The sequence below is a fragment of the Ovis canadensis genome, chromosome 5, assembly GCF_042477335.2.
Source record: "Ovis canadensis isolate MfBH-ARS-UI-01 breed Bighorn chromosome 5, ARS-UI_OviCan_v2, whole genome shotgun sequence".
Taxonomy (NCBI): Eukaryota; Metazoa; Chordata; class Mammalia; order Artiodactyla; family Bovidae; genus Ovis; species Ovis canadensis.
In genome coordinates, this window is record NC_091249.1 from 28,774,377 (window position 1) to 28,792,401 (window position 18,025).

The 18,025-nt window shown below is 46.5% G+C and overlaps 1 protein-coding gene across 4 annotated transcripts in view; it reads right to left on the reverse strand.

Annotated features, from left to right (window-relative positions):
• INSR (insulin receptor) overlaps positions 1-18,025 on the reverse strand; it is a 148,269-nt gene that overhangs the window by 13,020 nt on the left and 117,224 nt on the right. For 2 of the 4 annotated variants that reach the window (XM_069591149.1, XM_069591147.1), the window contains 5 exons: positions 17,067-17,341; positions 16,005-16,144; positions 8,664-8,823; positions 2,893-2,992; positions 1,471-1,538 (listed from right to left, as the gene is read on the reverse strand). In XM_069591149.1, the coding sequence (XP_069447250.1) occupies positions 1,471-1,538; positions 2,893-2,992; positions 8,664-8,823; positions 16,005-16,144; positions 17,067-17,341 (743 nt within the window). Of the gene's footprint in view, positions 1-1,470; positions 1,539-2,892; positions 2,996-8,663; positions 8,824-16,004; positions 16,145-17,066; positions 17,342-18,025 lie in introns of all 4 variants that reach the window. The other 2 variants (XM_069591148.1, XM_069591146.1) reach the window with 1 other exon arrangement.

Genomic DNA, 18,025 nt, shown 5'->3' on the forward strand with positions numbered 1-18,025 from the left:
ACGAGCTGCAACTTCCAGCTTTCACTGAGCACCCCTATGCCCTCAGCCATTGCTGCAACCCCAGAAGGGAGCAGGAGAATAGAGTGGAAAGCAGAACACTGTGGGGGTTGATGGCAGCCCTGGGGTTCAGCTTTCCCATCTCTGACACGGTTAACAATGCCATTCACCAAACAGAGAGAGAAAGGCTCTGGATCAACACTCACCCCTGCTTGCTGCTGGACTCTGTGCCTATTCCCACCTGGAATGACTCCCTTGTCTAGGTTCTCTATTCTGATGCTTTGAGGTCTTGCTGGTGCTGGAAGGACTGCCCTTCCCAGGGGTGGCCAATTCACATAGGTAGTAAATGAAGTGCCCGCGAGTCCACCTTTCATATGCAAAACAGCTAATCCAGAGCCCACATACTAACCCCCTCCATCATCAGGCTCTCCCACTCTGGGGCACCATCCCCCTGCCCTGATCATCCCAGGCCCAGTTAGGAGGCAACCAGGGACAGCTCATATGCCCCAGACGCTGCTGAAATCGTTTAGCTTGAATTAGCCCCTCCTGTGTCTTGCCTCACCTTCCCCATGGAAAAGACAATAAAGCCTCTTGCTCGTATGTTTCTCTCACTCCCTCTGCCTCCTGACCAACCCTGGTGCTTCCCCGTGTGGCCCTGCCTCCTGTTTTTCCAGGCTCCGCGAGTCTACCCTTCTTCCTCATGACAGTCACTTCCATGCCTGCATGTCTTAGCAGACTTCTTTGAAATGAATCCCAGGTATCCTTAAAAACATCACCCCGTCTCCCAAAGCAGCATCCTGCCACGCAATAGTGTTCATGCCTTGAAAGTCGCTCTTTGATTTTTTTTTTTTTTTTTTGCTGCATAAAGCATCTTAGAAGGTTGTAATGCAATAGCTGCCTTCGTGTCTAAAGGAACAGCCAAAGCTTTATCTACAAGGGTCACTCACTGCCCTTTGGTACAATCGAGGGTCTACGGTCTTCGGTCCTATGCTCATCACTGGCATCAGCATCTCACCCATACTCAGTGGCCACCAACGGCAGAGGTGCTGGTGGTACCCACCCAGCTCCCATGTGCCCCATCCCTCATCTCCAGTCTCACATCTTGGCTTCTGACCCCACCTCCCAGCGTGGATGGCCTGTTTTGTCACCACTTTCTGGCTCTGACCCTTGGCACGCTCTCTAGCATAAGACCCATGCTCTGTATCTCTACAGCTGCAGCACCAAGTTCAGGGTGTCTCCGCCCAGCCCGAGCGCATCTCGATCAGCCCATCCAAACAGGTGCCAGACGGCAGGTGTCTAATTGCTCCTGGTCACAGGGTTTCTGTACAAGGGGCTGGTGTGCCGACTCAAGGGAACAAGAAGACTCTTCTCAGCCCCTCAGGGTACCAACCCTTGAATGTCAATTGATGGAGATGGCAAAGGAAACCAAACAGAGGGGTTCTGGTCACCCACGGGCAAAGGGATAGAACTCACCATCGCTGGCACTGAGGTACTCTGGGTTTGAAGAAGCATACAATGGTCCCAGTGGCCCATCTGGCTGCCTGGATGAGAAGAATGGAGACATTCCATCTTGATAAACTCACAGGACTGTGGATTTCTAGCAGGAGGATATAACCTCGCCAGAGCAGACATCTACCCTTATTAGCAGCAGCCACATAATCCTGGATACAGTCTGCAGTGAGGGTGGGGGAATCCTAATTTTTTTTAGCAGAAGCCCATCAGATGGCTACTTAAGTGCATCAGCGTGGAACAGCTTACCCATGAACTATAATTTATGGTTGTCATTATAACATCTAAAAACTATTCACCCGCTGCTGTTCTGAAACCATCTCATTCCAGCTTATGAGAAACAACTGTTGAATTTTCAGGAAATTTGCAAGCCAGTTGTTAAATACAACCACCGCTTAAAATTAAATTACGTAAGCCTACAGTTAAATATATTCTCTTCAAAGCAAACGTAACACATACTCAAAACTGACCACTTCCTAGTTATCACACTGCATCTTACTATATTGGACACTCTTCATTCAGTCCATCTCTGTTACCTTATTTATTTAGATGGCTGCACACATATGGCAGAAAGACTTTATGTTCACAAGTCACTGCATTGTGGTAGTCATTTAGTCTCTAAGCTGTATGCCTGACTCTTTTGTGACCCCACAGTCTATAGCCCGCCAGGCTCCACTGTTCATGGGATTTCCCAGGCAAGAATACTGGAGTGGGTTGCCATTTCCTTGTGCAGGGGATCTTCCCGACCCAGGGATCGAGCCTGCATCTCCTGCACTGGCAGGTGGATTCCTTACCACTGAGCCACTGGGGAAGTCCCAGTAGAAACATGTCATTGTATTATTTGTCCAAATCCATACAATCACAACACCGAGAGTGAAGCATAATATAAACTATGGACTTTGGGTGGTAACAATGTATGCATGTAGGTTTATCAGTTATAACACTGATGGGGGATGTTGATAATAGGGGATCATGCATGGGTCAAGGGGTGTATGGGAAATTCTTATGCTTTTGCCTCAGTTTTGCTGTGAACTAAAAACTAAGAAATCAAGTCCATGTTTTTTAAAAAATGGATAAATTAAATCCTATTAAATCCTATCATAATGCATATGGCTTTCCCTGTTGGCTCAGATGGTAAACAATCTGCCTACAATGCAAGAGACCTGGGTTTGATCCCTGGGTCAGGAAGGTTCCCCTGGAGAAGGGAATAGCTACCCACTCCAGTATTCTTGCCTGGAGGATTCCATGGACAATGCTGTCTCCCAGGCTACAGTCCATGGTGTTACAAAGAGTTGGACACAACCGAGCGACTTAACACACACGTAGGCATACTTTTCCCCAAGACAGCTGGTTGTTAACCGCTTACCAGCACATCATCACACTCACCTCTTTCTCAGGAATAGACAAATACTTCCAATCACAACACTGAAGAGAAAGACAAAGATGAGGGGACCGATGATGATTTTTGCAATATTTGATGGCACGTCTACTGAAATAGAACAAGAAAATGCAGGGTTCTCATCAAAATGTGTTCACATCAAAGGTCACGCCAGAAAGCATATCTACACATGTAATGGGCCACTCACCCTTGTTCCCTTTCTCCAGTCCCTGAGTCAGTGTCCCCTGCAGTGACCCCAGATCACTGCCCAGCACCAGCTTTCTCCCTTCACCAGCAGCTTCATAGACACGCAACCCAAGCCATCAGCTAGGTCCCCTACTCAGAAGATCCTTGTTGGTTTTCAGTCACTAAGTCATGTCTGACTCTTTGAGACCCCTTGGACTTTAGCCCTTCAGACTCCTCTGTCCATGGGATTTCCCAGGCTAGAATACTGAAGCAGGTTGCCATTTCCTTCTCCAAGGGATCTTCCCAGCCCAGGAATTGCACCTGGATCTCCTGCATTGGCAAGAGGATTCTTTACCCCTAAGCTACCAGATTAGAGATACCAAGAGATACCAAGGGAACGTTTCATGCAAAGACAGTAAAGGACAGAAATGGTATGAACCTAACAGAAGCAGAAGATATTAAGAAGAGGTGGCAAGAATACACAGAAGAACTATACAAAAAAGATCTCCATGACCCAGATAATCACGATGGTGTGATCACTCACCTAGAGCCAGACATCCTGGAATGCGAAGTCAAGTGGGCCTTAGGAAGCATCACTACGAACAAAGCTAGTGGAGGTGATGGAATTCCAGTTGAGCTATTTCAAACCCTGAAAGATGATGCTATGAAAGTGCTGCACTCAATATGTCAGCAAATTTGGAAAACTCAGCAGTGGCCATAGGACTGGAAAAGGTCAGTTTTCATTCCAATCCCAAAGAAAGGCAATGCCAAAGAATGTTCAAACTACTGCACAATTGTACTTATCTCACATGCTAGCAAAGTAATGCTCAAAATTCTCCAAGTCAGGCTTCAGTAATACGTGAACTGTGAACTTTCAGATGTTCAAGCTGGATTTAGAAAAGGCAGAGGAACCAGAGATCAAATTGCCAACATCCGCTGGGTCATCAAAAAAGCAAGAGAGTTCCAGAAAAATATCTATTTTTGCTTTATTGACTATGCCAAAACCTTTGACTGTGTGGATCACAACAGACTGTAAAAAATCCTTAAAGAGATAGGAATACCAGACCACCTGACCTGCCTCCTGAGAAATCTGTAGGCAGGTCAAGAAGCAACAGTTTGAACTGAACATGGAACAACAAACAGATTGGTTCCAAATCAGGAAAGGAGTACGTCAAGGCTGTGTATTGTCACCATGCTTATTTAACTTATATGCAGAGTACAGCATGCGAAATGCCAGGCTGGATGAAGCACAAGCTGGAATCAAGATTGCTGGGAGAAATATCAGTAACCTCAGATACACAGATGACACCACCCTTATTGCAGAAAGCAAAGAACTAAAGAGCTTCTTGATGAAAGTGAAAGAGGAGAGTGAAAAAGTTGGCTTAAAACCCAGCATTCAGAAAACTAAGATCATGGCATCTGGTTCCATCACTTCATGGCAAATAGATGGGAAAACAATGGAAACAGTGAGAGACTTTATTGTCTTGGGCTCCAAAATCACTGCAGATGGTGACTGCAGCCATGAAATTAAAAGACGCTTGCTCCTTGGAAGAAAATCTATGACCAACCTAGACAGCATATTAAAAAACATTGCTTTACTAACAAAAATCCATCTAGTCAAAGCTATGGTTTTTCCAGTAGTCATCTATGGATGTGAGAGTTGGACTGTAAAGAAAGCTGAGCACCAAAGAATTGATCCTTTTGAACTGTGGTGTTGGAGAAGACTCTTGAGAGTCCCTTGGACTGCAACGAGATCCACCAGTCAATCCTAAAGGAAATCAGCCCTGAATATTCATTGGAAGGACTGATGCTGAAGCTGAAACTCCAATACTTTGGCCACCTGATGTGAAGAACCAACTAATTGGAAAAGACCCTGATACTGGGAAAGATTGAAGGCGGGAGAAGAAGGGGACAACAGAGGATGAGATGGTTGGATGGCACCACTGACATTACAGACATGAGTTTGAGACTCCAGGAGTTGGTGATGGACAGGGAGGCCTGGTGTGCTGCAGTCCATGGGGTCGCAAAGAGTCGGACATGACTGAGCGACTGAACTGAACTGAAGCTACCAGGGAAGCCCTCAGAAGGTCCTGCTCTCTGTTTAATGCTCTGCTCTTCCTGTCTTGAAAATCTTGACACTTTTTAAACAAGGGACCACATCTTTTCAGTTTGCAGTGAACCCTTCCAATTAAATAGCTTATTTCAATCCCAGCAGTACCTCTGGCAGATGAAAAATCCATCAGAAGTGCCCTGCCTGTGCCAGGGGGTCGTCCCAAAGAACTAAACCAACTGAAGAAATGTTATGCAGCCTTAATTCTTTCTAATTCTCATGCAAGGCTGAACTGTCTGTAATTACAAATGCACCCATGTATTCAGACACTTCCAAGCCAAGGAAGAAAGTGAGTTCTGGGAAACCAGAGAAAGGACCTGGTCCTTCGGGTCTTCAATAGTAACAATTTACAGAACACTTATGAACATACCAGGCACTGTTTGAAGTGCCCTGCCTGGGAGATCTTAGTTAATCATTCCATAAACCAAAGTGGCAGGGGTGGGGTGGGGGTGGTGTTAACATCAATGCCAGTTAACAGAATGGGACACAGGGGCTCAGAGAGGTGAGAGTTCTTGCCCAGGTTTAAGAGCTGATTCATGGTGGAGCAGGGATTTGAACCCAGGCCATCTGAGCAAGTTCTTGACCACTGCTCCACGCTCCCCTTAGGGGTCAGCTCTATCTGGAGATATCTTGTCCTCCTGGACCTCCCTGAATTGACAGCAAACTGCCTCCTTCCACGTGGAGAAAGCCTCTCTAAATATTTGATGATTGGATGTTGTTGTTCAGTTGCTCAGTCATGTCTGACTCTTTGCGACCCCATGAACGGCAGCACGCCAGGTTTCCCTGTCCTTCACTGTCTCCCGGAGTTTGCTCAAATTCGTGTCCATTGAGTCGGTAATGTCATCCAACCATTTCATCCTCTGTCGCCCCCTTCTCCTCTTGCCCTCAATCTTTCCCAGCATCAGGGTCTTTTCCAATGACTCTTCACATCAGGTGGCCAAAGGAATGGAGATTCAGCTTCAGCATCGGTCCTTCCAATGAATACTCAGGGTTGGATGGGACATGACAGAAGGCAACCGTCTGGTCATGTGCCGTGGTGGGCATGTCCCTCCTCCTTTTTCTTAGGAGGGGAAAGGTGGAGGCTCCCGATTGCCCAGCGCCCAGCACACCCGGAAGCCACGATGCCCACCCCACCCCACCTCTGCTTCCCAGACCCACAGACCAGTTCACTCCTGAGATTCCAGTGGCCACCAGAACTAGGATTCAGGAAGGGAGGCAGCCAGGATGCAAAATTTGAGAGGAACTCTCGCTTTGGGCCATGCCAGAGCAGAGTCACCCCCAGAGAGTGAGCGCCTCTTTAAATTTTACACCCTGGGTGTCTTGCCAGCTTCCTTATTATTTAAGAAAGAGTTGTTAATCGAATGTGTTGAATATTTAATTCTCCATTGTTAGCTACTGTTAGTAAGCTGTGCTGAATTTCCTCAATCATTTTATCTTTTGGTGACATCTCTGATCATTTCCTTAGGATGAATTTCTAGAGCCACCATCGCTGGCTGAAACAGTAAAAGCTTTTTTTTTTTTTTTTTTTGGATATATGTTATTAAAGGACTGTGGTTTAGGACTCACCCATCACAAAAAATAACACCCATGTGTCTGCACTCTTGGACAACACTGTGTGTAATTAAATAACAGAAACAAGCAAAACACTTGCCAATTTGATAAGTTAAAAATTCTGTTTCATTTTGATCTGCTTTTTTTTTTTTTTTTCCCTTTCGGTGTGGTTTTGAGTGAAGTTGGTCATTTTTTTCCCTTATGTTTTCTATTTTTCTATTTCTTTTAGAATTGGCTATTTATATCCCTTGCTTATTTTTGTGTGAGGACATATATCTTTTACTCATAGGAGACATAGATACATACTCATTTTGTATTAAAGATATGAACTCTTTGTCAATGAGGTCACAAATATTTCCCCCATTTTGATAATTTCTTTTGAATTCTGTTCATGGTTTCCCTCTAAATCCTTGAAAAATCTGTGTTAGCAATGTCTTTGTTATTGATGAAGCCCTTGGAACATACCTGAGTTTATGCTAAGAGATAAGATAGTTCGAGATGGGGGCTGGTCACTGGAAGACCATGCGTGTGATTAGAGGGGTTGGACTTTCAGCCTGGCCTCCAGACAGGGGAGGGGGTTTGGAGATGGAGTTCAGTCACGTGGTTAATAACTTGATCAATCTCACCGATCTAATGAAACCCCCAAAACAACTCTGTTCACCAAGGCTCAGAGAAGCTTCCTGGCTGGTGGGCACATTGATATGCCAGGATGTTGCTGTGATGTGTCCTGATTCCATGGAGAGAAGACACAGGAGCCATGTCTTCCAGTCCCCTCTTGGCCCCCGCCCTGTGTGGCTCTTTATCTGAGTGGTCCTGACTTACATCTTTTATAATAAAGCCCACTGTCCCACGGCATTTTCCTGAGTTCTATGAGCCATTAGGTTGTTGTTCGGTCATTTAGTCCTGTCTGACTCTTTACGACCTCATGGACTGCCAGGCTTCCTTGTCCTCCACTGTCTCCTGGAGTTTGCTGAAACTCATGCCCATTGAGTTGATGATGCCATCCAATCATCTCATCCTCTGTTGTCTCCTTCTACTCCTGCCCTCAATCTTTCCCAAAATCAGAGTCTTCTCTAGCAAGTAACTAAATCTGAGGGGGTTGTGATAACCCCCAGATTTGTAGCCAACCAGTCAGAAGTGCAGGTGGCCTGGAGAACCCTCAAGCTTGCATCTGGCATCTGAGGTGAGGGTAGTTTTGGTGGGAACCATGCTCTTTAACTTGACCAGAACCAGCCCAGCAAGAATCCCTTTCCACTTTCCACAGTCTCACCAACCCTGGTAGATGAAAATCCAGCCAACTAAGCAGAAGCTCTATCTGCCCCCCTCCCACCCAAGTTTCCACTCCTCCTGGTCTAGAATTGCCCCTCCTTCTAAGCGTCTGGGTTCCTACACCCACTGGTCTGTCCCCTCTTACACATTCTTCCAGGTTTCAGCCAAGATGTCCCTGCCTCCGGGAAGCACTCCCTGACCAGCTCAGCTCTCCCCATCTCTCCCTATTCTACTATCCACAGTGTGTCCAGCTCGCTCACTGGCAGCCCTTCCTGCCAGCACGCCCAAGGCTGAGTAGATAAGCTCCCACATATTCCCTTGGAGGACATGGCCCATCTGAAGACAAAGATGGAGACCCCAATAACAGGAGCTAATGTGCTTATCACACGTGCCCTGTGCCAGCCACTTGACATTCATGTCACTGAAGCCTCCCTTCACCTCCAGTGGTGGTCCTAGTATTATACCCATAGTCAGATGAGAAAGCATGGGTTTAGAGAGGGCAAGCATCTTGCCCTGGTCACACAGCAGCAGCTGGTGGACCCCGAGGTCAAGTCAGAGGCAGTACCCACAGCCTCCAGGCTTTCCCAAACATCCTCTGAAACGCCCTGCTAGGCCCAGCACCAAGCACAGACTCTACCAGTCGAAGGGGCCGTGCAGACTTACAATAGTCTGTCACGTAGAAGTAGGTGGCTTCCGTCCAAGACCCATTGCCTGCCAGGGAGGTAGCCCGAACTCGCACGCTGTAATTCCCAGGCAGCAGCCCGCGCAGCCGGCAGCCGCGCTCCAGAGCATAATGCCGGCGGGAGACGCAGAGGTGCAGCTCCTGAAAGACAAAGATCCCACTCAGAAATAACATGGAGGGAGTGAGGCATAAACACTGCAACATGTGAGCGACTTTGAGCCTCGTGGAATTCCCCAACCGTAGCTCTATGGATAAGGCACAGATAGAGAGGTTAATGGGGAGAAGGCAATGGCAACCCGCTCCAGTTCTCTTGCCTGGAAAATCCCATGGACGGAGGAGCCTGGTAGGCTGCAGTCCACGGGGTGGCTAAGAGTCAGGCACAACTGAGTGACTTCACTTTCACTTTTCACTTTCATGCATTGGAGAAGGCAATGGCAACCCACTCCAGTATTCTTGCCTGGAGAATCCTAGGGACAGAGGAGCCTAATGGGCTGCTGTCTATGGGGTAGCACAGAGTCAGACACGACTGAAGCGACTTAGCAGCAGCAGCAGCAGAGAGGTTATTGGGCTTCCCTGGTGGCTCTGAGGGTAAAGAATCCACTTGCAATGCAAGGGACCCAGCTTCGACCCCTGGATCAGGAAGATCCCCTGGAGAAGGGAATGGCAACCCACTCCAGTATTCTTGCCTGGAGAATCCCAGGGACAGAGGAGCCTGGTGGGCTACAGTCCAAGGGGTTGCAAAGAGTTGGACATGACTGAGTGACTTTCACGTTTTCACTTTCAGAGAAGTTATTGTTGTTGATAATAGCCAATATTCCAAAACCATAGCCAAGCATATGGCTTAGATCATGGCACTTAACCATTACAATGTCATGCTTAGCTTAGTTAGAAACAAGGAAAGTGAGGCTTAGAGCAGAGGTCAGTGAACTTTGGCTGTAAAGGGCCAGAGAGTAAATTATTTTTAGCTCCAAGGGGGCCAGGTGGTCACTGTTATCAATTCAATATCAACCTTCAATAGCTCAAAAGCAGTCAGAACCAGATCCTGAAGCTCTAATATCCATAGACAAACAGGTGTGGCTGTGTGCCCACAAGATACGGTGGATGCTGAAAGCTGAACCTCGCAGAAATTTACACATGTGAGATACTAGGGCTTCCCTGGTGGCTCAAACAGTAAAGAATCTGCCTGCAATGCAGGAGACCCAGGTTCAATCCCCAGGTCAGGAAGATCCCCTGGAGAAGGGAATGGCAACCCACTCCAGTATTCTTGCCTGGAGAAACCCATGGACAGAGGAGCCTGGCAGGCTACAGTCTATGGGGTCACAAAGAGTCTGACACAAATGAGCAACTAACACACACACACATACACACACATGAGCTACTATTTTTCTTTTGAATATTTTTCAACTGTTTGAAGATGTAAAAGTGATTCTTAGTTCATGAGCTGTACAAAAACAGGCATTGCATAAGTAGTTTGTCTTCTGCTGCTGGGGGAGTTGAAATGACTTGTCCCAGATCCCATAGCTGGTCATTGGCAGGGCAGCCCTTGGACCCAGAACTGTCTGGCTCCAAAACCACCAACTGTCTGGCTGCCTTGAAACCCCCACGGAGTATTTTCACCAGGACTCCAGGAGGGCAGGAAAGAAGGAACTCAGATCTCCTAAATCACCTAAGAACCAAACAGATACATGGACTTAATGTCTTAAGGACAAATTTTAAAACAGCTTCCTTCTCACAATGTAGCCTTTTGATTTACTTATTAAAAGAGTTTGTGTGTGTGTGTGTGTGTGTGTGTGTGTGTGTGTGTGTGTGTGTGTGTACGCACGCGCATGCACACATTCAGTCCTCTCCAACTCTTTGTGACCCCATGGACTGTAGCCCGTCAGGCTCGTCTCTGCATGGGATTTCCCAGGCAAAAATACTGGAGTGAGTTGCCAATTTCTTCTCCAGGGGATCTAAAAGAGTTGGGATCTACTTAAATGTCTGGAAAGAAGGGTAGAGATAAGTAAGTATACACACCCCAGCAATAAACATGTAAAAAGAAAGAAACCCAGGGCTTATTAGGAGAAGCATAAGGCTCACTGGGAGATATGATCATGAAACCTGTAAGCGTCGGCCAGTTTTAAAACTTTCCAAAACAGCTCCAAGTTCATAGTGCATGCAGGGAACTGGACTGGAAAATTTCAGGAGGGAGTGGGAGGAGGGAGAGAAACGTAAAAACTCCCGTGCTTATCATGTGATAATAACAGCAAGAAAACAGATCAGGCTAGTGGTAGGAGTGGGGAAGTCTAGTCCAAAGGTTCTTCCAAGTCGAATGAGTCACCAAGTGGAAAGGGACAAATAAGCAAATATAGAAACCAAAGGGAGCTGCTATCCGGGGGGAAAAGGAAAATATAGCCTCCAGGGCTGGTCGGGTACCTCGAGGGGTGAGGACAGAGAAGGGAGCCTGATGGAAGGAACTAGAGACACCAAAAAAAGAAAAAAAACACCAAGAAGCAAGTCTGATGAAGAGTTAAGAAGCCAATTACAGAAAAGTTTGTGCAAACAAGGGGGGGAAAAATGGCTCAAAACTGCAAAAACATGCTGAGGCAAAGATGTTAAGTGTACAGAAACTGAAAATCGATGCTCTTTCCACTGAGATGGTTCCTGGGTCCAGGGTGTCCCAGGATGGGAGGGGAAGTGGTGAGGGGAGAAATGACTGATGCAAAGTTCAAGAAGAGGCAGAATCAAAAACAATGGTGATTTTGGCTGTTCAACTAGCAAATAAGAGGGGAAAAGATGACCTCCGACCAAATGCTGGAGAGAATTTTGTAAACCTGGCAAAATTACATCCCAACAGTACAACTGGTGTAAACAACTTTTTTTTTAACTTTACTTTTTACTTTCTCAAGGGTTTCCCAGGTGGTACAGTGGTAAAGAACCTGCCTGCCAATACAAGAGTTGCCAGAGTCATGGGTTCAATCCCTGGGTAGGGAAGATTCCCTGTAAGAGGAAATGGCAATCCACTGCAGTATTCTTGCCTGAAAAATCCCATAGACAGAGGAGCCTGGTGGGCTACAGTCCACAGGGTCGCAAAGTCAGACACAACTGAGCAACTGAGCATCCACACACATTATTCAAAGCAATGCTAGACAACTAAAGAAAATGGAAATAAGAGACCAGTTTTGTTCATGAGGAGTTGTTTTTTTTTTTTCTTTTAAGGTATTACAACCTCTCACTCCTAACTTTCTCTCCAACTCCCTGTTCCCCTAAAGAGCAAATAGGGATCAGGGTCAGGCAGAGATTTTGGTGGGGATCAGTGGTAGGGATTCCTACTGGTTATCCTTGGGTTCCAGAAATGAGAGAGGCAGGCCAGCAACGGTGGCTGGGAGAAGTTAGGCTTGGGTCCAGTGCCAATAGGGTAACCCATGTTATATTGGGATACAAGAATTTAGTGTTCAAGCCTAAGAAGTGAAGTGAAAGTCACTCAGTCGTGTCCAACTCTTTGAGACCCCATAGACTATAGAGTCCATGGAATTCTCCAGGTCACAATACTGGAGTGGGTAGCCATTCTCTTCTCCAGGGAATCTTCCCAACCCAGGGATGGAACCCAGGTGTCCCACATTGCAGGCAGATTCTTTATCAGCTGAGCCACCAGGGAAGCCCCACTGGTGACCTTTGGGTTCCAGAAATGAGAGAGGCAGGCCAGCAACGGTGGCTGGGAGAAGGGCTGGGTCCAGTGCCAATAGGGTAATACCTGTCCCAGTTTACCCATGTTATATTGGGGTGTGGGACTTTAGTGTTAAACCCTGGGAAATTCCAGGCAAATGAGGCCATAGTAGCAGAGACCTGTCTCCATAGAGACAGAAAGCAGATTAGTGATTGCCAAGGGCTGGAGACATTACTTTGCCAACAAAGGTCCGTCTAGTCAAGGCTATGGTTTTTCCTGTGGTCACGTATGGATGTGAGAGTTGGACTGTGAAGAAGGCTAAGCGCCAAAGAATTGATGCTTTTGAACTGTGGTGTTGGAGAAGACTCTTGAGAGTCCCTTGGCCTGCAAGGAGATCCAACCAGTCCATTCTAAAGGAGATCAGCCCTGGGTGATCTTTGGAAGGAATGATGTTGAAGCTGAAACTCCAGTACTTTGGCTACCTCATGCAAAGAGTTGACTCATTGGAAAAGACTATGATGCTGGGAGGGATTGGGGGCAGGAGGAAAAGGGGACAACAGAGGATGAGATGGCTGGATGGCAACACTGACTTGAAGGACGTGAGTCTGAGTGAACTCCGGGAGTTGGTGATGGACAGGGAGGCCTGGCGTGCTGAGATTCATGGGGTCGCGAAGAGTCGGATACGACTGAGCAACTGAACTGATTTGAACTGAAAGGCTGGAGGGAAAGGAAGTAGGAAAGATTGGGGGTTTAACGGCTGGAGGTGGAGGTAGGCTTTCTTTGAGAAGTGATGCAAATGTTCTGGAATTGTGGTGATAGTAGCACAACTCCGTAACTATATTACAAATCACTGCATTGTACTAATACGTGTTCAGTTCAGTTCAGTTCAGTCGCTCAGTTGTGTCCAACTCTTTGCAACCCCATGGACTGCAGCACACCAGGCCTCCCTGTCCATAACCAACTCCCAGAGTTCACTCAAACTCACGTCCACTGAGTCGGTGGTTCCATCCAACCATCTCATCCCTGTCGTCCCCTTCTCCTCCCACCTTCAATCTTTCCCAGCTTCAGGGTCTTTTCAAATGAGTCAGCTCTCTGCATTATTATGTGTTAAGTGGTTGCATTTTACCATGTGTGAAGGTATCTCAATTAAGCTGTTATTTAAAAACCCTTATGCCTAAGCCAATCAGCACACAGCACTGTCCTGGTCATATGACTGGGTGTCATGTGACCTCAGCCTGGCTGGAAATGATGGGACACAGACTCTCTTCTTCCAGGCTTGGTGCTGAGAGAATATGAGGGTTGGAACCTCTAAAATCACAGGACAGCCAGGAGCTACTGGGCTCACTGCAAGGACCCTTGAGACACAAAAGATCCAAAGAAATCTGGATCCAGCTGTGCCTGAACTCCATCAGCTGGTTATGGAAGCTAATAAGCTTCCTTTTTGTCATAAGTTACTTTCGTGGCTGCTGGGGGAAGATGAAGAGTAACCGCTTAGAGAATCTAAAATCCAGAGCTGGAAATTTCAGACTCCTTGTTGTACTGGACCATGATCACCCCCAACATAGAAACTTTAAAAGGCTGTATATCCACCAGTTTTATGTATGCACCATCTTCTATGTATCCATTCTCCAATGGGTGGTCATCTAATGGCTTGCACTTTTTGTTAGTGATGAAATTCTTATGCATAAAGCTTTGCTACCAACCCAAATCTGAACTATTTCGTTACAACAAATGGGATTAATATATATGGGATGAGATATTAAGTCACCTGTGCACTAGTGGCTCCCTGTGAACCGTGCCTCTCTTTACACACCCCCGAAGGCTCCTCTCCCACACTGATTCTGGGCTCGGCCACTAGCCTCACACTGGCGCATATTTTTCCTTGACAACTGTTTCTCTTGACAACTGTCTGCAGGACATATAAAAACAGGCCAGGGGCCAGTTTGGCCCGTAGATCATAGTTTGCTGATTTCAGTTCTAAATCATCATCAAAGCTGAATATCTGAGCATCCAGAGATGTGGTCCCAGGAGGGATCAACAGATGGAGGTCCATTTGTCATCTCTGGCTTGGGGAAACCGAGCTGTGCCCACCAACCTCTGTTGCATGCGTGCTAAGTCAGTTGTGTCTGACTCTGCGACCCCATGGACTGTAGCCCACCAGGCTCCTTTACCCATGGGATTCTCCAGGCAAGAAATCTGGAGTGGGTTGCCATGCCTTCCTCCAGGGGATCTCCCCGACCCATGGATCTAACCCACCTCTCCTGCAGCTCCTACATTGCAGGCAGATTCTTTACCGCTGAGCCACTGGGGAAGCCAACAACCACTGTTAGGGGTTGGCAAACTAGAGCCCACAGGCTGAATCTGGTCCACTGCTTGATACTGTAAATAAAGTTTTATTGGCAAACGGCGATTCCCATTCATTTTCATTCTGTGTCTGCTTTGAAGTCTATTCAGCTCCCTAAATTTCCATTCTCTCAGCCGTAAAGGGAGACACTCACCAGCAGACTCTACTTTGTAGGGTCACCGTGAGGTATAAATGGATCACTGCAAAGGGCTCAATTGATGGCAGGGTACACCCTCTGGGTAGGCTCAGGGAGGTGACCTGACATCTGTCTGAAGTCATCCAGTAAATGGGAGAAGTGGCCCCAATCAATCCAGGCCTCAACAGTGCCTTTCTGGGCTGTGTGCATGCTCAGTCACTCAGTCATGTCTGGCTCTTTGCAACCCCATGGACTGTAGCCTGCCAGACTCCTCTGTCCATGGGATTCTCCAGGCAAGAATCCCGGAGTGGGTTACCATGTCCTCCTCCGGGGAAGCCTTCCAGACCCAGGGATCAAGTCTGCATCTCCTGTGTCTTCTACATCGGCAGGAGGATTCTTTACCACGGAGCCACAAGGCAGACAACAAGCCATGTCAGAGGATAGAGACTTGCCCCACAGTGGTTACTAGCTTAGAACGGGGGCCAGCAAAGCCAGCCTGCTTGGTGCCTGTTTTTGCAAATAAGGTTTTAATGGCATACAACCATACCTCTTCGTTCACATATTATCTACACGTGGCTTTCACAACACAAAGGCAGAATTGAGTAGCTGCAGACACCATCTGACCACAAAGCCAAACATGTTTTGGATCTGGACCCTTACAGAAAGAATTGCCAACCCCGGGATTACAACATCAGATAGCCCTGGGTTCAAATCCTGATTCTATTCTTATAAACCTTGGACGCAATTTAAATTCTGGATGCCTCAGTCAGTACCAAGCTCACTGGATTTTCTGAGGATTTATTGTACTTCATTGATCCCAAGAGACATATTATTCCTACATTTGACATTTCTGAAATCTGAATGCATCTTACAGTTAGAATGGGCAGCACCTTTTTCTTTCTGAGCAGTCTGTGAGAATAACAGGGCTTCTTATCACATGTTAGATGTGGTAAAACTGGATAAATGAGATATCATGTACAAAGCATTTAGCATGCATGGGGCATACAGTCCTGGGGAGAGTTTAGCTACAATAAGATGTTGGACCTGATCTATCTCCCTGGAAAGTCATATATCAAGGCTTTGAGCCTTCATGACAAAGTGTCTAATGAGAGAAGCACAGGAGCCAGAATTCACGAAAAGGAAGGAGGTACCAATAACAGCCTTGAACGCACATCCCCAGGCATCAGGGATCTTACCTCCTCGCCATATCGTCGGTAACTCACTTCATACAGCACAATCAGACCGTTGGGTTCCTTGGGCTCCTGCCACATCAAGTGAACGACGTTGTTCTCGAAGATTTCATGGGTCACGGGGCCGACAATATCATCTGCCTTGGCTGTAAGGAGCAGTGATTAGTGTTGGGGACTCGATCCCTGGATCAAACCCCACCTCCACCACTGAGCAGCTGAGTGACCTTAAATTGGTTGTGTAACTGTGTTCCATTTCCCTTACTGGAGACTGGACATTCTCATGGAATTCTTTACATATTTATTTCTATCTATCCATCTATCTATCTATTTACGTATCTATTGATCTATCATACATACTGTTGGTTAGGTTTCTCTGGAGAACCCTAATATACTATATATATATATATATATATATATATATATATATATACACACACACACTATATGTTTGTATTTCTTAATTCACTTTATTTTTCTTATGACTCACATACAGAAAAAGAGTCAGACACAACTTAGCAACTAAATAACAACTAGAAAGATGATTATAGTTAACAGTGTATGTGTGTGACTCTTTTGCGACCCCATGAACTGTAGCCCACCAGGCTCCTCTGTCCATGGAATTCTCCAGGCAAGAATACTGGAGTGGGTTGCCAGTCCCTTCTTCAGGGGATCTTCCCAACCCAGGGATCAAACCCAGGTCTCCTGAACTGCAAGCAGATTCTTTACTGTCTGAGCCACCAGGGAAGCACAAAGTTAATAATGCTGTGTTTTATACTTGAAAGTTGCTAAGAGAGTAGATCCGAAATTTTCTCACCACAAACAAGAAGTGGTAATTTTGTGCCCTGATGGAGATGTTAGCTAATGCTATTGTGGTAAAGATTTTGCAACGTATAATGGAGCGAACCAACACATTGTACACCTGAAATTTACAAAATGTATTATGTCCACTGCATCTCAGGGGAAAATGAAAAACGATGAAGGCAAGTAAAGTCTCACGTATGCTGCCTGGAGAGTGGAGAGCTTCCTTGGTTAGCCTGTGTCTCTTGGCTCTGTGATGAGTCGACCTACCTTCAGGCATGGTCCTGGCGCTGACATAGGCAGCCACGCTACACCTCTCCTCGGGGGAATCTTGGTTGCAAGCCTGAAGCTCAATGCGATACCCAGTAAAGTGACGCAGGCCGGAGATGACCAGCGACTCCTTGTTCACCACTTTCTCGAAGGGTCTGTGCTCCTCTGAGCTTGTGGGTGTGCTGGTGGAGGAGCTATTGGGGAACCCCAGAACAGTGGGCACGGCTGCTGTCACATTCCCCACGTCACCAAGGGCTCTGCGTTTCCTCGAAGGCCTGTCATGACAGGAGGACACACCTGGTCACACAATCACCATCTTTGAGAAAATGCTACTGGAGAATAAAAGGTTTAAAACCAAAGACTGAGATGCAGTGAGATTCAAGGGGAGGAGCGTGTAGATTACAATGTAAATTTCCAGCAATTATAACCCAGAGTTGCTTTTAAAGAAGATGCCCTCCTAGGCATCACGTCAGGCAAGCCCACCCCAAGAGAGGAGTGGGGAGGCTCTGGGACCACCAATATTCCCCTGAACATGCTTAATTTCAGATTTTCATTTTGCAGATGAATAGTCCAGCCAGAATCAGTGTCAAAAATGAGATGCCAAAAGTGTGTAAGAGTCTAGCCCTGCCAAATGATTCAAGCTACTTGACACCATCACCAGTTTAACCAGGAGAAATACATCTTCTTATTCTTAGGACCCTTTAGGACAATGGCATAATCTAAGTGATTAAACTTCAATCCTTGGTTAAAAACATATCTCAACACTCAGGTTACTAAGGGTAACTCCCAAAATTGTCTATGAGGTCGGCACATTTTCTCCCCTTTAAAAGATATACGAAGAAAAATGTTAATAGCCTAAAAAATTTTAAATCCAAAAAGAAAGGTATAAAGAAAATTTGAATTCCTTAGCATTCCACTGACTGCTGTGTCCGTTGGGCAATTATTTTTTCTGTGAATGT